The following is a 22805-nucleotide window of genomic DNA, read 5'->3' as shown; positions in this document are numbered from 1 at the left end:
ATATTCACTTGAATTACATGATAATTGTATTAAATGTAGTCATATTGGCATTATGGAAATCTAAGTATTTGAAAATTCCTGGGGAATCAGGGGTTTTTTATTTATAATTGTGTAGCTGTGTAATTGCTTCTTTTCTTTAGATAGCCTATTTTTCTTCCCTGCAAAATAAAACTTGAGGAGATATGTACAAACTTTCCCACCAGCTGTTAATCCTGAAACATTTTTCTCATTCTGTACAAATACATCCTTGATAATGCAATGAAAGTAGGAGCTTTCACTGTTTAAGTATACTTGAATTACACTACATAAACCGAAAGCATTTTTCTAATGCCTTCCAGCCTGTCACGTACGTATAATATATACTGTCTCTACCATGTGTAGGAAAGTTCTTCTGATGTTGTCCTTACACTGTGCTCTAAGAGTTTTCTTATAAATAAAACTAAAAGGCATTTAATGTTGCAGCTGAATAAAATTTATGGGAATTGTGCAAGACACAGTTACCATTTTTTTCAGTAACATGTTCAATGTGTGGAAATGCAGATATTTTTCTGAAGACCTTTATTCGCGATCATTAGGTGAGATGCATGCGATGGTGTTCAGCTAACTGCAGGGCAGTTAAATAAAACTGTCTAAATGCTAGTACTTTGTTAACCCTGACAAAGACTCCCATATCCATCCATCCTCCATTCATCCTCCCTTCTCCTTTCATGCTCCCAGCATGTAGTTTTTCCCTCAAGTACAATGGTAAAATCTTGGATATATGAAAACTGATAGTATTTTCAGGCTGAGGCTATTTTCTATATTCTAATTTTTTTGCCATATACATGAAGAGCTGCTACTTTTGACAGTTGTGAGCCTAGTTTGGCCCCATGGCACTTGGTACTTTTTATAATATTGTACTGGGTGTCTACTCAAATGACCAAAATACCCTTTCTATTTTTAGAAAGAAATTTATCATGAAGTAATTATATAGCCATGTAATGTAGCCTAAACCATAACTATTATGCATGTGTGCAAGTTTTAATTGGATTTATAGATTAAATTTTATTACCTTAGTGTCATCCTTCATATTAATACAAAAATAATTTTATAGGAATAAGGTAATGATAGTTTTATTATCTGAATGAATTTTTTTTATAAAAAGTACATCATTTTATATGGTGAATAGTCTTTCAAAAGAGAAAGGAAATAGGTGTAAATTTGATAATAAAATTTGAGAGGCAGATAAGTTCAATTGCTAGCTTCTAGACCTTGACACTGTTCTATGAAAAGCTGTGCTGTACATAGTAACACTGTGGTCACTAGAGATCACCCTCTCCAAGCTCCTCGGGAACCACTTAGATTTGCTGCTGCAACCTTGGGCAAGTTTATTCTAACTTCCCTGAACTTCAGTTTTCTGTCTTTGAACATAGAAATGACTTTGTTCCTTCAGTAGTTTACAGGAACTGCCTTACAGTCTCTGTACTTTTCACCCCTTTCCTTCAAGCTAAGAAACACATTAAACAAGTGATTACACATTGAATTACAATTGAGTTAATATATATAATAGTGTAGGGGCAAATTGGGGGTAAGAATGCAGGATGGAGAGTAGGAGGGTGATGGCCTAGCTGAGAGTAACTGTTTTCTTGAAGTAGAAATATCTGAGTAGAGCCCTAGAGGAATTGTTGGGGCAGAGAAGCACATGACAGGAAGGAACATTGGCATCGGCCTTAAGGCAGAAAAGAGCCGCATGCATCTGATGATGCAGTTATAAGAGAGGCAGGGGCCAGGTTAACAGAGCCTTGTCTGCTGTACTAAGGCTTTTATTCTTTGTCTTAGGAGGAATGGGAAGACAAAGAAGGGGAAAAAGGCAAGTGCCAAAATAAGATACATGTTTTAGAAACTTACTCTGGCTGCAGTATGGAGTATGGATCTGAGAAACAAAAATGGATGTGGGGAGACCTGCAGTAGTGCAGGTGAGAGGTGGGGTTAAGTTGGGCCAACAGGATGTGGGTAAATGAAGAAATACATTTAGGAACAAAGCTTACAAGACACTGTAATAAGATAGATAAGGATACTCATATCACTAACATTGTGTGCTTGCTGAGCACGAGGTCCTGTGCCAGGTGTCTTCTAAATACTATGATGTAATCCTTAAACCAACTGTAAAACATGGGAATTTTTGGTACAGTAGTCCTTTTTATAAACACTCTCATTTCCATAATTTTAGCTGCCCATGAATAGTGAATGGTGGGCCTAATGTGTTACAAGGAAAATTCTAGTAATAATTTGTAAGTCCTAAATTGTGTGCTGCTGTTGCATGTAGCATAATGGAATCTTGCATTGTCCTGTTCAGCATGCAAAGCATCCCTTTATCTGGCATAGGCGATCTGATATCGATCCATCTCTCTTTCTTAATTATCAGATGGACTTTTTCTATGTGCTTGTTGAAGCAACCCTAATGAAATAGCTACGTTAATACTATAGCGAAGTGCCCACATCATTCATCTCATTTCTCATCACACTGTCACATCATCCTAAGAAAGATGGCTTTGCTACAATAAGTTGTTTTGGGAGAGTCCACATTCATGTTAGTCTTACTCTGTTGTAGAATTGTTGTGTGTGATTACTATTGTTAATCTCTTTCTGTGCCTTATCAGGGGTCTATATGTATAGGAACAAGTCAGTTATGAAGTTTTCAGTACTAACCACAATTTTAGGTACCTACTAGGAGTCTTAGGATATATCCTTTGCATATAAGAGGGCACTGCTGTGTACAAATTAGGAAGTTTGGAGACTACCAAGTTCATGTTACAGACCTAGCTGACTTAAAGCTCACACCCTTAGCCAGCAGACTGATGTGAGTGGAAGGCAAGTTGAAAAGGGGGGAGTAGAGAAATACCAACAGTGACTTTAGGCTTCCATCTTCTTGGTTTGAATGAATGGTGATATTATTCACTAAAGCAGGAAACACTGGGCCAAGCCTAGCTTTAAGTAGAAGAGTACTTAGTTCATGTATTAATAAGAAAACATTTTATGATCTTATTCAGATTATCCTCTATCACATTTTATGATCTTATTCAGATTATCCTCTATCACAGTAACCAAACACATGATATACGTAACTTAATTTAAAGAAAACCAAACAATTCTTAAATTCCACCTCTATTCCAGGAATGGTTGTTTGTATTACTATTGTCTCTTTCTAGATTCTAATTTGTTTCTGCTGGTCCTACTACCTAATCTATGATCCGAACATGATATGAGCTGAGTAACTGTTCACTAAAGAAATGTAGGTGTAAGGGTATACAGTGACATGTGGCATACTTCAACAGAGATACTCATTCATCTGGTCCCAAACATATCCTTTATTAGATTTTATTTCTTTTTTTGTTATTTTTATTAATCATTCCATTTGTTTACATCTCAAATGATATCCCACTTCCTGGTTACCCCCTCCACCAACCCCCCCAACCCATGATATCCCACTTCCTGGTTACCCCTTCACCACCACCCCATCCCACATCTGCCCTCCTCCCTCCCTTTTGCCTGTATAAGGGTGCTCCCTCACCCACCCATACTCTCCTGCCCCACCATTCCATCATCCCCCTACTCTTGGGTATCAAACTTCCCCCGGACCAAGGGCCTCCCATCTCATTGCTGTCAGGCAAGGCTATCCTCTGCTACATAGGTATCTGGAGCCAAAGATCCCTTTAGGTGTACTCCTTGGTTGGTGGTCTAGTCTCTGGAAGAACTGGGTGGTCAGTCCAGCCTGTGTTGTTCTTCCAGTGGAGTTGCAGTACCCCTCTGCTCCTCTAGTCCTTCTGCCAGCTCCCCGACCAGGTTCCCTGAGTTCAGCCTGATGGTTGGCTCCAAGCATCCACCTCTGCATTGGTCAGTTGCTGGCTGGACCTTCCCAGGAACTGCCACACTGGTTTGTGTCCTCAAGCTCCTCTTGACCATGGCAACCGTGTTGGGTTTGGTGTCTGCAGACATGACGTATCCTCAGGTGGGGCTGTTCCCCCAGTTGGCCCTTCCTTCAGTCTCTGTTCCATTTTTTGTCCCTGTTTTTCCTTTGGACAGGAACGTTTCTGGGTTAAAAAATCTTTAAGATGGGTCGGTGGCTCCATCCCTCAACCAGGGGCCATGCCTATCTACTGGAGGTGGTCTTCACAGGTTCTGTCTCCCCTTCTCTGCATATTACAGCTAGTGTCAATCCCACTGAGTCCTGGGAGCCTCGTGTTTCTCTGGGACCCACCAGTGGCTTTACTCAATTCCTCATCCCTCCTGCTACCTATTTTTTATTTGATTTCCTGACCCTCTGTACATCTCTCAAGTCTCCTCAGATTCTGAAACTGCCACCCTTATTTCCTCTTCCTCCTTTCTCCCTCCCTTGTCACCCCCTCTCATTCTATCTCCCACAATCGTCCTGTTTCCCCCGCAGTGCAGGACTGAAACATCCACCCCCTGATCTTCCTACCTTCTATGTTCCATATGGTCTGAACTAATACTTAAAATGCAAGATTTTTAATCTTGTATTCTTCATTCTTTATTTTGTTTAGACATTAAGATTCTTTCATGAAGATAGTCATTTGAAACAAGAATATAGATCCTAAACATATATATATTGAACTCAGAAACCTAACAAGCATGGTGATACATGCTTCTACTGATACTTAGTTTGAGACAGGAGAGTTTTAGTTAGAATTGAGCCTGAGTAAGTGAAAAAACCTTATCTGAAACTTCAAGTCATTAGATAAAGCCAGGCTCACTTTATGATGGAATAAATTATAAATACTTGGTGAATGAGTTTATTTGAGTGTATTCTTTGGAACCCTATTACTGTTTGCTATTGATTATCAGCAAAATAGTCAGTTTAGGAACTCCTTTGATCTCAGTGTAAACTTGAGCTATATGTATGGAATCTACAACTTTCTCTGAAAGGTCGCCCTTTCTAGTTCCTAGTATCTATGTTCCTACTCAGTCATTTGCTTTGTTTAAAATCATCAGGTATCATCAGTTTCTATGGAAAATCCTACTGAAGTATTTGAAGATGGCGAAAACCCACCAAGTAGTCGATCATCAGAAAGTGGTTTCACTGAGTTTATACAGTATCAAGCAGACCGAACTGATGATCTTGATAGAGAGCTGAATGGACAGGGGACAGCTACCATCCCAATTGGCAGCACATCTTCAGAGACAGAAACAGCGTCCACAGTGGGTTCTGAGGAAACCGTCATCCAGCTGCCTTCCACCCTCACTCAGGGGGCAGCAGGCCGAAGTGGGAAGGCAGTACAGAAAACTGCAATGCAGTGCTGCTTGGAGTATGTCCAGCAGTTTCTTTCCAGACTCATCAACCTCTACATCATTCACAGTGACTCCTTTCCTCAAGCTTTGGCTGCAGATCATCAGGGAGATCGAATACAAAGAGAGACTTCAAAATGGGACAGAGATTCCCAAGGGGATGCAAAAGAAAGAAACATACATACACCAAAAACATCAAAAGAATACCTTTCTGCCTTCCTTGCTGCCTGTCAGCTCTTCTTAGAGTGCTCAAGTTTCCCAGTCTACATTGCAGAGGGAAACCATACAGAGTCACATTCTGAGAAACCTGACACTGGTAGTTATTTCTACTATTTTTATTTCAGTATTTTATGCAGCGTGTATATATGTGTCTCTGTGTGTGCTATTCATGAATTTCAATATTTTATACAGTGTGTGTGTGTGTGTGTTTCTCCTTCCACCATTTAGGTTCCAGGGATCGTATTCAGGTTATCAGGCTCAGTGGCAAGTGCCTTTCCTCAGTGAGCCATTTCTCCAGCCTCGATGAAGTAGTCACGGGAGAGTTGCTATTAGGAGATTACATGATTTGCATGGCGTTCACATTTTGCAAGAAAGTTAGAAACTAAAAGTGAAAGTTCTGGAAAAACAATGTAACATTAATTTCACTACCTTCCTTTCTTATGATGTTACATGTGTTTCCTTTAATGTTTACATACGCAAGCTTAGGACAGTGGGCCTTAGATAATATTTGTTGATAAAGTGCTTCTAAAGATAGGAAGATAGATTGTATTACATGACACATGAAAGTATATATCTTTAAAAGGTGGCTTATTTTTTAAAGTTCTAACTATTTGAGACATCATGTTTTTTAATAGATCAAGGCCTGAAGTAGAGTTATTTGTCATTTTGAAATTAATGTAAAGCTACAGAAATGTTTGATGTTGTGTTTTGTTTCAGACTGTGAGCATGCCCACCCTCCACAGTGGCTCCAGACTCTGATGAGTGCTTGCAGCCAAGCAAGTGATTTCAGTGTCCAGAGTGTTGCTGTGTCTCTAGTCATGGACCTGGTGGGACTGACTCAATCTGTTGCCATGGTCACTGGAGAAAACATCAACAGCATGGAACCTGCACAACCCTTAAGTCCAAACCAAGGAAGAGTGGCTGTGGTTATTAGGCCTCCCCTCACACAGGGCAATCTGAGGTATATCTCTGAGAAGACTGAATTTTTCAAGGTAATTGCCAAGAAATCCAGATTATACATGACTAAGATAATGCTTACATTCATGATGCTTGACCTGGGACGTTGATGTAAGGGAGGGAAGAGTTTCAACTAAACAAGAAGAAATCTCATTTATACAGTGGGTATTTCCATCATAAGTGGATATGATCCTTTTTTCTTATAAAGCAAATTCTTATTTTCCTAAAACTCCATGACAAGTTCTGACTTTCTGTGTTTTGATTTTCTTTGATGTATATGTCGTCAAGAACAATATGCATGGTCTGATTTACCACACTGGTTTCTTTACAGAGAACATCAGGTAGGTTTGAGCTCACTGCCTTATACAGCTGGATTCATTATACATTCAGGAGTTTTTAAACCCAATTTCAAGTCATTTCACCTACCTGGTACTTCCTCATGATAGACTGGAGTCTAGTCTATAATACTATGGTAAACCTTGAAGACTCTTGCCTTCTTATCAATGGCATAAATCAAAGATTATGATAGCATATGTAGCTCTAAGTCTGACTTCATAAAGGTCCGTGGGCTTGGAATGTAGCTGAGTGATAATACTGGCATGCTTGAGACTGTGTTGCAATTCTCAGCACTCAAGAAGAGGGAGAAAATACTCATAAATAGTTGGAATATTTGAACTATGAATTATATTTTAGTCAATAATATACATTTGTAAAAATTAAATTTGATACGAGAATGTGGCATATTGTTTTGGTGTTAGCTTTACTAAAACAGTAAAGTAATGGAAAGAGTTCTTTCCTGTTACATTTCTTTAAAAGGTGGCTTATTTTTTAAAGTTCTAACTATTTGAGACACCATGTTTTTTAATAGATCAAGGCCTTTAAAAGAAATATTAAAGGGGTATGAGTCTGGAGTGTTGCCTCAGTAGAGAACTCAGATTGAATTCCCAGCACCAAATGGTGATAACAGCTGTCTGCAACTCAAGTCGAAAGGGATGCAGCAAACAGCTCGGACCTTCATGGGCACCAGGCCCACATGTGGTACACTTGATACATGCAAGCAAAGCAGTCACACATGTACAATAAGTCTAAAAGACTTAAACTTTTAAAATGTATCATAAAAGATTCTAAGGGCCCAGATAACCAGCAAGTGAACAGCTGGGTTTTCCTTTTATGAATATTGTGTAATGTAGTCACTTTTGCATCTTTTTCTGTAGCATGTGGCCTTAACATTGTGGGACCAGCTGGGAGATGGGACACCTCAGCACCATCAGAAGAGTGTGGAACTATTTTATCAATTACATAATTTGGTTCCTTCTTCTAGCATCTGTGAGGATGTTGTAAGTCAGCAGTTAACCCATAAAGATAAGGTAAGTCCTTATCTTGCACACACGTGCATGAGTGCATGTGTCACAGATGTGCTCGCATACATATACACACACACCCAAGCTCATAACGCCAAAAGATAAATTAAGGAACCTCTCTAGGAAAATGGTTAAACCTGCGTCTGAAGAAGCATGTAGAGCATAATAGTAAATGAGAGTAATAGTGTTTGTTCTAAAGAAAAAAGTTTAAATTCTAATTTCTCTTACTATATTCTCTCAAAATTGTTCAGATATCAAATTTTAGATCAAATCTTGTGTTTTAGTTACATTGTTTCTAAATCTAGATACAATCTAGATAAAATGATATACCTGTTATTCTTAACATATAACATTCCCTTTTTACGAATACTTATAAGTTCTGAGAAAAGATACTCATGAAAAAGTTCAAACAGTATTAATTTTTACATATTTTTATTGGTTGATATAAATACAAACATCTTGGAAAACCATGTAGCAAGCCTACAGGTAAAGCAAGCACTCTTCTATACCATAGAGACTTTTTTTTACACATCACACTATGATTGGGGGGAGTCAGAACAGGAACATAAAGCATAAGCCATGGAAGAATATTGCTTTATAGCCTGCTCTTTGGCTGTTTACCTGCACATGCTTAGCTAGTTAGCTTGATTGCTTGGCTTTTTTTGTTGTTGTGTTGTTGTCGTTTTTGTTTTTTGGTTTTTTGTTTTTTGGTTTTTTGAGACAGGGCCTTTCTATATATATAGCCCTGGCTGGCCGGGGACTCACTGAGATCTACCAACTCCTGCCTCCAGAGTGCTGAGATTACAGGTATACACTACCACACCCAGCTTTAGCCAGCTTTCTTAGATACCCCATAATATTCTGTCTCAAGATAGTATCTCCCACAGTGGGTTGGGCCCTCCTAGATCAATAATCAATCAACACAATTCTCACAAACCAGTGTGATCTGGACATTTCCTTATTTGAGATTCTTCTCTGATGACTCAGGGTTATATCAAATCACAATAAAAACCAGCAGAAGTGAGTGACCCTTTTGGTTTAATATTTCTGTCTGTATGCAAATATTTTGTTTGATCTACTTCTAGGTTATATAATGTACTAAGAGTTTATTGCAGTGTGTACTTGAGTATTGTGACCACTGAATATGGTACTTATAAACAGTTGTACTGGTTTTGTTAAAATCACTTAATATCTTCAGTTGAGAGGAAAATAATTTAATCTCCCATGTTTTTCAGAAAATAAGAATGGAAGCACATGCAAAATTTGCAGTTCTTTGGCATCTAACAAGGGATCTCCACATAAATAAGTCATCTTTTGCACGTTCCTTTGACAGGTTGGTTGTACTTTATATGCACATTTTATAGTCATATGTCTTTATTTGTGTCTTAATTTTTTTTGTCATTTGGCTAGAGCAGGAAATGGGAAATTATTAGTTCTTTAGACAATGTAAGTTATATGAAAATACTTGATAGTGTCACCGATCATATTTTTATTTCTAATTTCTAGAGAACCAAGTGCCCTACCTTTTATTCACTGGACCACTGATCATCAGGTCCCTGTCATGTGCCAAGCACCTTTGGATAGTGGCAGGGATACAGTAGCACACCCAGCCTTTTTGAGTCTATATTCACACTGTTGAAATATTAGTCATTCTCACATTTCTGCCTTAACTGAAAACACTGGCAAATGCCTCCCATGGTTTCAAAAAGATCTAGTGCAAATTATTTCCAATTGTATGCAACTTGAAAAGACTTGTCAGCAAGATCGATTTCACTGTCTGTCATTGGCAGCTAGCTCTGGCAAATGGCAAGTTCTCTTTTCTCCAGCAGCCTGATCCTGTGAAACACTTTTCTAGCTTAAAAAAATAAAAGATGAAATTGATCTTTATAACCAAAAAAAAAATCTAGTCTCTAAAGATGATTATACATATCTAGATTGTAAGCAACTGGAGTTACTCATACTTTAGATATTAGATTTGTATTGATTCCAGAGTACATTTATACAGTATCAGAAGATAGCAGTCTTACCTTCAGGTCTTATAGAAGTGACACAGTTATAACTGTGATTGCAATCTAACTTTGGATTAGCCAGTATTTTTCAGCCAGCAGGACCATCTTCAAGAGCCATCTGTTCAACCATATAATGAACTAGTACGTGAGCCAAGTACTTTACAAATAAGTTTCTAATTTGACAACCATTTGTGATAATCTGACAGTCAGGTCCATTAAAGTTAACTTGCTCACCCAAGTCTCCAAAGGAGGTTTGCATCTTGGATATTCTAATTTCAAACTATATCCCAGACCTTTTATGGAGTGCCATTTCTTGAATTAAGTACACCCTTTTGTCTCCTGAAGAGAATTGAGAGCAGAGTAGCCCATCATGAAAATAGCATTGAATTGCAGAAACTTTAGAGTGTAATGCTATCAGTGAAGTTTGTTACTAAGCAAAACTAAGTAAAATTTGTGTTGTAAAAGTAATATATACTTCAAGCATTTTAAAATGTAAGTATGTGAAAAGAGAGAAATGCTTTATTAACTATCAAAAAATTAACTGCAGAAGAATTCACATAATTAAGTGTTTTATTCTGTGATTTAATTTCTGTTGTTTATTTTAGGTCACTGTTCATCATGTTAGATAGCCTTACTAGTCTAGATGGTTCTACAAGCTCTGTGGGACAAGCCTGGCTGAACCAGGTGCTACAAAGGCATGACATTGCAAGGGTCCTGGAACCGTTGTTACTACTCCTGCTTCATCCAAAAACTCAGAGGGTTTCAGTGCAGCGTGTACAAGCAGAACGTTACTGGAGTAAGAGTTCCTGTTACCCAGGAGAGGAAAATGACAAGCATTTCATGCAAAATTTTACCTGTAACAATGGTAAATATAACAAAGTGTAATACGTCTAATTAGACTTAAGTTATTCAAATAAGTGAAATGTGACCATTGAAGTACAAGAGAATTGTGTCTGGCATTTTTCCCATGTCTTATTCCCTCCCTTCCACATCTCTGAGAATCCCACCTAGCTAGGTCAACATATGCTTCATCAGTAACTATCCTATGTCTCTTGAATAAGATGACTCAGAGGAGGAATCAGCTACATTTGTAGTCAGGGACACTCTTCAGTTTTTATGGAAATACTGTTGAATTTATGTTTGTAGTCCTAAAGAGGTTCAGTAGATATTTCATGGGGAGGCATGTAATGCACATTTTATATATGGTAAGTTCCTAATCTATAAGGTAGAATAATACCTACTTTTCAAAGTTTCATTTTTTAACATTAGCTGTAGTCATGATTGTGGCTTACTTAATTCAGTGACTAGAGTATTTTGTTTGCTATCCATTGTTGCTATGAAGTCAGTGCTTTACAAACTGTTGAGGAAAGCCCTCTATGAAACCCTAGCTCATAATTTAGCACCCCAAAGACACTCATGTATCTTATCTCTGTTTCTTGACAGATGAACCTGTGAGGCCAGCTTATTTTACTAATCATGTAGTTGATGTTCCACAGGCTGTCACTTTAACTTTCACAGCTGATATGTGGGGAAGTTGCAAACTATCATGCTTTTGTCCCATTTCTAGTATTTCTCCCAAATGCTGGGTTCTCTAAGTAGCTTTTATTCTGCTTCCTGTGTATGTTCTAAGAACTTGCACTGCCCTGCTTAGTCCCAGAACATTCAGGTGGCACTATGCCTACCAGTCTATAACTGTCACCGAGTTCTCATTTCTCCTCTGAGATCAGTCTCAGGCTTTGCCTGAAGTGCTAGGACTTCACAGCATTTGTCTTTACTATGCATACAGCCAAAACTGTAAATACCTTTTTTTGAAACATAACATAGTTCTGCCCTGCCTGGTATGAAATGAAGGATGAAATGTATTTGTGGTCCTCTTCCCATTTTAAAGTCCTCTCAGTTTCAGATTTGACACATGCTACATAGTTCATAAATATTTGTTGAATTTGTACTAAAATCAATGAGGTTTTTGATACTTTAAGCTATATATTATTTAAAATTTTAGACTGGCATAAGTAAAGGGGAGTAACATAGAAGAAGGGAAAAGTAATTTTAACCTGTGATTTTTAAATAATATCTTTTTTAGAGAAAAAAGGCAATTTTCTATGTTCTATCTGTTCTGTTAAATGTGCTTTTGTCATTAAGCTATATCTGATAGTCATCTGCATAGTCATCTTACTTAATATTTATTTATTTATTATATATGAATACATTGTAGCTGTCTTCAGACACACCAGAAGAGGGCATCAGATCTCATTACAGATGGTTGTGAGCCACCATGTGGTTGCTGGGATTTGAACTCAGGACCTCTGGAAGTGCAGTCAGTGCTCTTAACCACTGAGCCATCTCTCCAGCCCCGTCATCTTACTTAAAAGTACTAAGATAATAATAAACCATAGTTTTAATCATAGAATATAAATACATGATGAAAATAATAATTCTAGTTTTTTAATTTGTCTACTTTATATATTTCAGTCATCTTAATCCCTTATGTGTTTTCCTCCTTTACTATTTATGTCATACAACAGCAAGCCAAGTGCACCTCATTGCATCCAAAGGAAATGGTGAAAAGCCTCTTACTATGGATGAAATAGAGAATTTCAGTCTCACTGTTAATCCATTGAGTGACAGACTTTCCCTCCTAAGCACCAGCAGCGAGACGATTCCAATGGTTGTATCTGACTTTGACCTCCCAGATCAGCAGATGGAAATACTTCAGAGCTCTGACTCTGGATGTTCACAGTCTTCTGCCGGAGACAACTTTAGTTATGATGTTGATCCTGAAAATGTGAGTGCTCATGAAGATTCTCACATGGCAAAGGCAAGCTCCCCAGATGATGATGTTCAGCAAGTTGTCTTTGACCTGATATGTAAAGTTGTGAGTGGCCTGGAAGCAGAGTCTTCATCAGTTACATCTGAATTAGAAATAGAATCTCTGCCCCCAAAGAGTAGTGATTTGGATCTAGGAAAAGAAGCAACTAAAATTGAAGACCAGGCCCCTCAACACAGCCAGCATGTTTTGCTGAGTGATGACAGCCCTCGTTTTCTGTCTGTGTCTACAGAAGAAGACTGTGAGTGCTTGGCCAATGGGATCTCCAGAAATAGCTCCTCACCTTGCATTTCAGGAACAGCACAGACTCTGAACGATTCTTCTATTTCCTCAGAAACCAAATCTAGACAAAGGAGTCACAGTAGTATTCAATTTAGCTTCAAAGAAAAATTATCAGAAAAAATCTCAGAGAAGGAAACAATTGTTAAGGAATCAGGTAAACAGCCAGGTGCAAAACCCAAAGTAAAACTTGCCAGAAAAAAAGATGAGGACAAGAAAAAACCTGCAAGCGAAAAACTGAAGCAAACAAATGTATTCTTCAGTGATGGCCTGGACTTAGAGAACTGGTACAGCTGTGGAGAGGGCGAAATTTCTGAAATTGAGAGTGACATGGGTTCTCCAGGATCAAGGAAATCTCCCAATTTCAACATCCATCCTCTCTATCAACATGTGCTCCTGTATCTGCAGTTGTATGATTCATCTAGGACTCTGTATGCTTTTTCTGCCATCAAATCCATCTTGAAAACTAACCCCATTGCTTTTGTAAATGCCATTTCAACAACAAGTGTAAATAATGCATACACTCCTCAGCTGTCTCTGCTCCAGAATCTACTGGCCAGACACCGTATCTCTGTTATGGGCAAAGACTTTTATAGTCACATTCCAGTGGATTCAAATCATAACTTCCGGAGTTCCATGTACATTGAAATTCTTATTTCCCTCTGCTTATATTACATGCGTAGCCATTACCCAACTCATGTTAAGGTCACTACTCAAGACTTAATAGGCAATCGAAACATGCAAATGATGAGCATAGAAATCTTGACTCTCCTCTTTACAGAGCTAGCAAAAGTCATAGAAAGCTCTGCAAAGGGTTTCCCTAGTTTTATCTCTGATATGCTATCTAAGTGCAAAGTTCAGAAAGTGATTCTTCATTGTTTGCTGTCGTCTATCTTCAGTGTGCAAAAGTGGCACAGTGAGAAAACAGCAGGTAAGAACATGGTTGCTGTGGAGGAAGGCTTCTCAGAAGACAGCCTCATCAATTTCTCAGAGGATGAATTTGACAATGGCAGCACACTCCAATCACAGCTTCTGAGGGTGCTTCAGAGGCTGATTGTTCTAGAACACCGTGTAATGACTATTCCTGAGGAGAATGAAACAGGTTTTGATTTTGTTGTGTCTGATCTGGAACATATCAGTCCCCATCAGCCCATGACTTCTCTTCAGTATTTGCACGCTCAGCCAATCACTTGTCAAGGCATGTTCCTCTGTGCAGTGATTAGAGCTTTGCATCAACACTGTGCTTGTAAGATGCATCCACAATGGATTGGCTTAATCACATCCACTCTGCCTTACATGGGAAAAGTACTACAGAGAGTCGTGGTTTCTGTGACACTACAACTGTGCAGGAATTTGGATAATCTAATTCAGCAGTACAAATACGAAACAGGATTATCTGATAGTAGGTAATAATTGATTTTAATTTTGTTGTCAAATTGGACACTAATTCAGCAATACAAATACAAAGCATAGTTATTTGATAGATAAAGATTGGTTTGAACTTTGTTGTTAGTGACATTTTATATATGTATATGACTCTTTAAATGTCATAATTTGGATGGAACAAAGGGTGTGTACTCCTGGTAGAGTGGTATTTAGCTTCATAAGATGCTCAGTTTGATCCCTAGCACCACCACAAAGAAACAAACCAAGCAAAATGAAATAGTCATTTTCAATATGTTATGAATAGTATGTCATCTTTAAAAGTAAGAAAGCTAAGCTCTAGTATTTTACTGAGAATCAATAAAAAATAAATCTAGGATAGAGATGAAAAGAATCGGGCCTTTTTTCTTTCAAGTTCTGAAGTTAAATTAGATGTTCTTTTGACTCAACTGTTCTCAGCCATTTTCAAAATTGATCTGTGACTAATTAGGTAAATGCTTAGTAGACTGGTTTCCCTCTAGGAAAACCTCAGCTGCTGTGCCTGGCATTCCCCAGTAGGGGAAGGTCACAGTGGCTATATTTGTTTACTTTATAGATATAGTTCTTTAGCCAAAAAGAACTCTAGTGTAGTTAGAACAACTCACTTATAGATTAGGAAATAGTAAACTCCTGCCATATTCTTTTATTACTAGACATATTTATTGAGTGCCTTCTGTATGTCTGGCATGTGCCAGGCATTTCCGAGTGTTAAATTTTAAAGTATGCTTTCATAGAATTTCTGTGTATATTTTTTTCAGGCCTTTGTGGGTGGCATCAATTATCCCTCCAGATATGATTCTTACTCTTTTGGAAGGGATCACAGCCATTATCCATTACTGCTTGCTGGATCCGACTACCCAGTATCATCAAGTAAGACTTCATAAATATTTGTGGTCTTTTTAGAGATTGGCTTCACTTACTAAAAAACTGTTTTTCCTCTGCTTAATAGCTTTTGGTCAATGTAGACCAGAAACACTTGGTTGAAGCGCGCAGTGGAATCCTCTCCATCCTTCACATGATCATGTCCTCGGTGACTCTGCTTTGGAGCATACTGCACCAGGCTGACGCTTCAGAAAAGATGACAGTTGCTGCATCTGCATCTGTTACCACAATCAATCTGGGAGCAACAAAGGTTAGACAATTCTCACTTTGTCGGTAGAGCATAAGAGTCTATTTGAGGAACTTTTTCAAAATGTGTGATTGACATAGTATATGTGATACGTCATGTAGATTAAGTAGTCAACCATTTTAAGGGATTCATACAAGTAGTTTCTTTAGCCAAATCTATAAATTGTGAAACTGTCACACTCCAGTTTTCTCTCATTACAGAAACATTTCTTGTGCTTGCACTTGCTCACGTTTCCATTCCTAGTTCTAATCAACAAAGAATCCGTTTTCTTTCCATATATATTTGATTTTTCTGGACATTTCATAGAAGTCTTCTATGTTCAGTATCTTTCATTTGATATGCTTTTGAAGTTCATTTTTACATATTATAAATTTGTTCACCATTTAATACATTTTAAATTGACATTTTAGTATATGCTACCCTCCCCACCTCTACTCCCCAGGAAAAAGTTCAACAGTATATGCAGAGAATTTAAAATTTTATAATGAGGCAGGGTCTACATATATAATAGCCCAGGTTTGCCTCCAACTCCTGATCTTCCTGCCTCGGCCTACAGAATGCTTAATATGCACTACCATGCTCAGTGATAGCGATCAACATGTTTAAAGACATCCCTACAGTTACTGAATTAAATGTTTTATCTAGCTATTAATGTTTATCTGTTTTATTTTACCTGTAAAATGCTTACATTGTTTTAGAACTTAAGACAACAAATCCTGGAATTACTGGGACCCATTTCAATGAATCATGGTGTTCATTTCATGGCTGCCATTGCATTTGTATGGAACGAAAGAAGACAGAACAAAACCCCTTCCAGAACAAAGGTATTCTATTTGTAATTAAACATGCAGTGCTTTTTTTTTCACTTGGTAAAACCATGCTTATTTATTTCATTTTCTACGTGCTGATTTTTAAATTCTCTATAAGTTACACTGGACAAATAAAATCTTGTCTACAGCTCTACATAATGACTTATTGTCCAAAGCTTTTATTAGAATGTGGTATTAAGTGTAAAAGATTGCATTTTAGGACTAGGAAAATGGCTCAGTTCTGAGCCCTGGCCTTGCATGCACAAGGCCATCTGTTCAGCCTCAGCACTGAACAAAAAAAGGTGGTAGTGAGTAAAATAGAGAAATTAGCTATGACATCAGGCCTGTCAACTGTAGTCCAAATAGGATTATAATATTGCATATTTTTTAATCTAGTGATGGTAGAAAGCAAAGATTGGAGAAAGTTTTTATCTTTGTTTTTGTTTTTCATTATCTAATATCTTTTAAGTTGTTACTGTCTCTAAGTGCAATTCACATGTTGGTTTTGACTGGATTGTATGAATGAAGATTTTGTTTACTTTGTGAATTTGCAATCTAGCAAACATTGTTTTCTATTGGAAATAAATCATGGTATATTAGAGTAGTAATGCTATTAAATAACTTTACTTTCAAACATACATGATTGTGCACCTTCAAGTCTCTGACTTGTGATTTCTTTCAGATTCCACATTACACATACACACACACACACACGTGTGTGTGTGTGTGTGTGTGTGTGTATGCATACATTTTATCCTAAAGTTAAAAAGGTAAACATTTCTGCCATTTTTCATTATTTTGCATATGAGGATTTAGTAGTAGATACCATACGAAGGGGAAAGACCATTTAACAAATTGAAAGTTTTATTGGATCTTAGTTCTGTAACAGAAACAAAGAAGTAAATACCTGAAGTGAAATGTAAGCTTAAAGATAAGAAAAATGGGTAAAACAAGCTATAAAAATTAGGATGTGAAATTGATACTTAATGTCTCCTTGTAGAAATAAAGAGCAAAATCATAGGAGAATAGTAATATTACAGAAATAGTACAAGACATTTCTTAGCAATGAAAGAAGTAAGTTTTCAGGTCATGCTTATCACGGAAAAGATACCTGCACAAAATTCAGTATGTCCTTTCAGAAACATGGGAGATAAAGAGCAGAAGATGCTAAAATCTTTACAAAAAAGAAAAAAGAAAGAAAAGAAAAACAAAACAACAACAACAAGAACTGTCTCATTCAAAGGAATAATGGTAATACTTGACCCTAGCAACACGAAACTTTTATGGAAAATTAGTCCAAATACACAGTCCAAGAGCCAGTCAGGTTCTTGCTGTAGGCTCTTTCAGCCATGTGCTATGCCACCAGTGTGCAAGGCCACTAGTTCACTCTATTCAGGAGGACAGACATCACTTTGACCTTGGATACCGGCCCTAGAGCAATCCAGTCTCAGAGAGATGTCCAGCAAGAGTGTCTTAAGGGGTTGAGAAGGACTGAGAGGTAGAAGAAAATGTATAAGATTAATTACTTTAAAAACTTAAATAGGTGACTGTAGGAAATTTGCCATTTTCAGAGCTTTTAGGGATGAATGAATTTTTAATAAAAAATGAAGTAGACCAAAATAAGCTTTGCAAAAATGATGCAGGAAACAACACAGAAAACCAAAGGAAACAGTTAGAGGATTATGTCATTCGCCTTCATGTCAACCTAGAAACTGATCTTCATGAGATGATGTTAATTACTCTGATGGATGGGGCAAATGGTCTGAGAAAGTTAAGTTTTTGTCTTCTGACTGAGATTTCAATTGTTAATAGTTAGAATTCAGAGAGAGAGAAAAAAACATAAAATAGCAAAAGTAGCATTCTGCACTATTTGAAAACAATAAAAAGTAGTTGGCAGAATGGAGCTGGCTCCTTTAAGATACCCTTACATGTTATGTTGTTTTACCCTATAAGATTTGTTCTGTTTGACTGATTTATCATGCCGTGATGCACATGCGCATGGTCAGAGGACAGCCTACAGGAGTTGTTTCACTCTTAGCACCATTGTTGGTCCTGGGGATGGAACTCAAGGGCTAAGGCTTAATGGCAAATACCTTTATGCCCTGAGCCATCTTGCCAGCCCTGATTTTGATTTTTATGAGGTGAGATTCATGTATTGGTTTTAAAAAATAAATTTTAACCCAAGTAGCTAAGGGCCATCTTTACATTAAGATAGAGTCATAAAATATACTTTCTGTGACTTCCCTTAAAAGATTCACACATGCACACCTTGTATAAATACAGTGACTTTGATATGTTCTCCAGGTCATTCCTGCAGCCAGTGAAGAACAGCTTTTACTGGTAGAACTGGTTCGCTCCATCAGTGTCATGAGAGCAGAAACTGTTATCCAGACTGTGAAAGAAGTTTTAAAGCAGCCTCCGGCCATAGCCAAGGACAAGGTAAGGAAGCTTTGCTTTTGTTTGGAATTCAGTTTCAGAAATGGACCGATAGTTGAGAACTTTTCATATAGTAATTTCGTTGTGATTGCTATGCAGATTTCAGGGATTATGTACAGCACTCTCAACAAAAAACCTTCCTTAAGTTCCTTGCTAGTCTAACCCGTCTTGCAGCCAGTGATGAGCAGGTAACTGTTTTTCTCTCCATATGTATGTACATCAGAAGCAGTCAGGACTGGGGGGTCTAAATTCTTAGTAAGGATTTTTGGCCCATTAAAGATGCTGGAGCCTAAAGTCTACTTTCTAGGTTTTACAGCTTACTTGATGCTTTCTTTTCCACTGAGTTTCTTAATGCTATAAACTTCCAAGGTTTTGCCATAAACACTGTTCTAGACAGCAACATTTCTTGACACATATGATAGTGTGCTTTGTGACTGTGATGTCTGTCTGGGTTCCAAAGCCAGGGAAGGAGGCTTTGGGATACTGAGAGGTTAGAGAAAATGTGGTGAGCAGGAGACAGATGCAGCACTCAGCCCAGTAGGCAGGCACATGGTACATGCTTCCATATACACAGGTAAGCAAACACAAGCCAGCAGGCACACTGAGGTGAAGAAACTCACTCAAGGGTAGTTTTGTACAAAATTAACACAAATGTGACATTTTGCCAAAAATGGTTCTATAATGGATTTTTCTTCACTACAAATGCTGGGCTCCCTGACATCCAGTTTCATCTCTCATCTCACATCCCATATCAGTGCCTTATTGTCTAAACCTCTCTTGTCCTGTGACCTTCTTCTGTTCACTTGAGAGGACCACAGGAAATAGATGTAACAGTCTCTCCACTTAACATTGCTAGTCTCTACCTGGGAAACAGGTCTATATAGTTTAGGGACTTTCTTTTCTGCTTTGTCCAGACAGTGCTACGAGTTCATAATTTTGTAGACTACTAGCCATAAACATGACACTTTGAACCATGCCAAACAAGAATAATCATATCTTTAGGGATCATTACATAATATTTAAGTTTTTTGTTCTTGTTGAATTGCCCAAAGAAAAGCTGTGTTTGTCAATAGTGAGTGAGTGATCTTACTTCCTTTGTTATAGTGCTAGGGGATCAAACTCAGGACCTCATGAATGTTAGCCAAGTGCTTTGACATTGAACTACATCTCTAGCCTCTTGCAGACTATTTCAGTGATTACCTGACTACTCTGCACGTACCTCTGGTGTGTTTGTCTTGAGAGTTTGAGTTTGCTGCTAGATTCTGTATAATATTTTGAGGCAGATTATGAGCTTCATAAACATGAAGGCAAAGAATATAAAAACTAATCCTATCCAGACTAGTGCTGCCCTGTACTGAAGGTATTAGCACCACATTGTGTGTGTGTAGTGAGAAGGAAATGTGTGAGGAGATAGTAGGAAAAAGAAGAGAACAATTGGTAAATGTCAGTGAGCATCAATTTCATTTTATTGATTTTTTTCTTTTATTGACTTTTAAAGGTAGGTACAGTGATTTATTCAATACTATCTTTTTATATTAATTATTATTTATTAAAATTTCATATAGAAATACAAAGCTACCTTTAATGACTATATTTAAGTGACTAAGAGTTCATTTATTTTGGACTAAGAGATGGATCACTGGTTAAGACCACTTGTTATTCTTGCAGAAGACCTGAATTCAATTTCTAGAACTTACATGGCAGCTCACAACCACCTATTACTGCAGCTGCAGAGGAGGGATCCACTGTCCTCATCTGGCCTCCATAGACACCTGCCTGCATGTTGTGTTGCATACACACACAAATTCTTTCTCTCTCTTTCTTTCTCTTTCTTTCTCTTTCTTTCTCTTTCTTTCTCTCTTTCTTTCTCTCTCTCTCTCTCTCTCCCTCCCTCCCTCCGTCCCTCCCTCCCTCCCTCCCTCCCTCCCTCCCTCCCTCTCAGGTACTCACACAAACATATAAACTAAAAATTTAAAAATAAATCTTAAAAGGTATCAATTGTGTTAAAAAGTTTTAAGAAGAATTAATCTTAGCTGATTTAACTATACTGATTTAACAGATGTGTGTACTAAAATAGGCTTATACACATGTAATCTAAAAATCTCAACCTAATTCTGATCTTACCAAATCTAAGCTGCTTAAAAATGCTTATAGCTGTGATGCTTCCAGAATAAATAACCATCGTAAAAAGATTTATTTTGATAAAGACAAACCTTTCAACCGTCTTCTCATATATCAAAACGTGATTATCTACAAGCCATCTTCAGTGGCCATTTAGTCTGTCTAGTTTCTGAGTTTTAAATAGCTCTTGTAGTATGAATTTTCCCTACTAAGCGGAAGAAAAAAAATTGCATGTTTTTTTTTAAATAACAAACCAGTATTTGAATTTATTTTTTTATTAAAAACTTATAGAACAAGTCATAGTAATTGCAATAATAAAAAAGCAATGGCATCATTTTGCTTCACTGTAACACTACCTTCTTTTGTCTATAGAAACATCTTTCTCTGGAAGTCTGCATGCTTCAGTTTTTCTATGCTTACATACAAAGGTAAGATGCGCATATCGGCCTTCCCATACTCAGCTGCCACCTGTAAAGCTTAGGGAACTACAAGGAAATGCGCTAGAGTTCTTTCTAAGTAGTGAGTTTACACTTGCTGTGGTTTCCTCTGAAGGGAAAGGAAGAAGCTCTAGAGAGAAATGTGGCTGGTAGTGGATTCATGGGCATGCTAATAAGCTGTGTAGATCCTACATTACGATGATGTAGGTGAATACAGGATATCAAAACAATATGTGGATATTAAAATACTGAGTAACAGGAAGCTACCTTCTTTGAAATCATGTTCACTGCCTCTAAATTGATTACTGTTTTCATTGTTAGAGGTGAATGTGCAGCAATCCACTTTTATTGCCTTTTTTTTTTTAAATTCACTGGGTGTGGTATTGCATGCTTTTAATATTGGCATGTGGAAACAGAGGCAGGTTTAGGCCAGCCTGGTCTGCATAGTGAGTTTTAGGATAGCTAGAGACTTTGTCTCAAAAAAAATTAATAACTTGAAAACATCTTTATGGTTGGTGTTCACTTTTACTGTTAGCTGACCCTGAACAGAGGCAGTGTTCTAATACAAGTTTTCCTTAAGATTCTGAATCTTAACCTTCTCCAGTGGAGCAGCTGTGTTCATTTGTGACTAACATAGATAAATCGGAGTTTTGGCACAGTCACATTGAGGGACTTGGAGAAGATCTGCATAAAGTCTCTGTTTATGTTCAGGTCAGGTAAAGGTTGGACTGAAACAGGTGGCATGCTCATTTCTTTACAGATAGAAGGTTGGTATGCAGCACAGCTGGACTATCATTTAAAAGAATTGATGCAGTTATATTTTGGTTTTGAGAGTATATAGGATTAGAGATCGCCGTAGGAAATCCTAAGAAATCACACTGAGTATTTTAAATGTGCTTCCTTTTCTTTGTAGAAACTGCAAGATTTTTAGAAATTCTGTTCTTTCATAGTCTATGAAAGTTTAAAACTTCAGACAGGTTAGAACATGTGTTAAGAACTGTAAGAAGACATGTGAAAATTAAAGTTTACTTTGATTTCTATGTATACAAACTGGCTTATCTTTCAGAATTCCAGTGCCCAATTTAGTGGACAGTTGGACATCATTATTGGTCCTTCTAAAAGATTCTATACAGCTGAGTCTACCAGCCCCGGGGCAGTTTCTTATACTTGGGTAAGTAATATCTTTTAACATTTTCTTTTGAAGGGTTAGAAACATCTCAGTAGAGGAGCAAATACTTATGCAAAAGAACTCAAGTTCAGTCTCCAACAATACACATAAAAATATATACCTATATATATATATGTACATACATACACATATACACATGCATATATATATATATATATATATATATATATATATATATATATATATATATATATCTTTCTGATAAAAGCATAATCCTCACTATCCTGTTTACTGACGAACATGTTTTATGTGGCCATGTGATCTGTCTATTCACAGGCATCTTGAGGTGCAGAATAAGACATAGAATGTCTATAAATGGAAGGGAAT

General features: G+C 37.4%; 1 protein-coding gene across 4 annotated transcripts in view; it reads left to right on the top strand.

Annotated features, from left to right (window-relative positions):
- The window catches only part of Dop1a (DOP1 leucine zipper like protein A), a 98103-nt gene that overhangs the window by 52298 nt on the left and 23000 nt on the right, over positions 1-22805 (top strand). For all 4 annotated transcript variants that reach the window (XM_028756238.1, XM_028756240.1, XM_028756237.1 and 1 more), the window contains 12 exons: positions 4990-5599; positions 6220-6494; positions 7674-7826; positions 9056-9153; positions 10435-10694; positions 12355-14341; positions 15116-15227; positions 15307-15489; positions 16185-16310; positions 18600-18734; positions 21225-21280; positions 22356-22460. In XM_028756238.1, coding sequence (XP_028612071.1) covers positions 4990-5599; positions 6220-6494; positions 7674-7826; positions 9056-9153; positions 10435-10694; positions 12355-14341; positions 15116-15227; positions 15307-15489; positions 16185-16310; positions 18600-18734; positions 21225-21280; positions 22356-22460 — 4100 coding nt within the window. The remainder of the gene's footprint in view (positions 1-4989; positions 5600-6219; positions 6495-7673; positions 7827-9055; positions 9154-10434; positions 10695-12354; positions 14342-15115; positions 15228-15306; positions 15490-16184; positions 16311-18599; positions 18735-21224; positions 21281-22355; positions 22461-22805) is intronic.

This window comes from Grammomys surdaster, unplaced genomic scaffold, assembly GCF_004785775.1.
Source record: "Grammomys surdaster isolate TR1022 unplaced genomic scaffold, NIH_TR_1.0 126113, whole genome shotgun sequence".
NCBI classification, from domain to species: domain Eukaryota; kingdom Metazoa; phylum Chordata; class Mammalia; order Rodentia; family Muridae; genus Grammomys; species Grammomys surdaster.
Note: the sequence above shows the minus strand (reverse complement) of the source record. Positions and strands in the feature narration are given on the sequence as shown.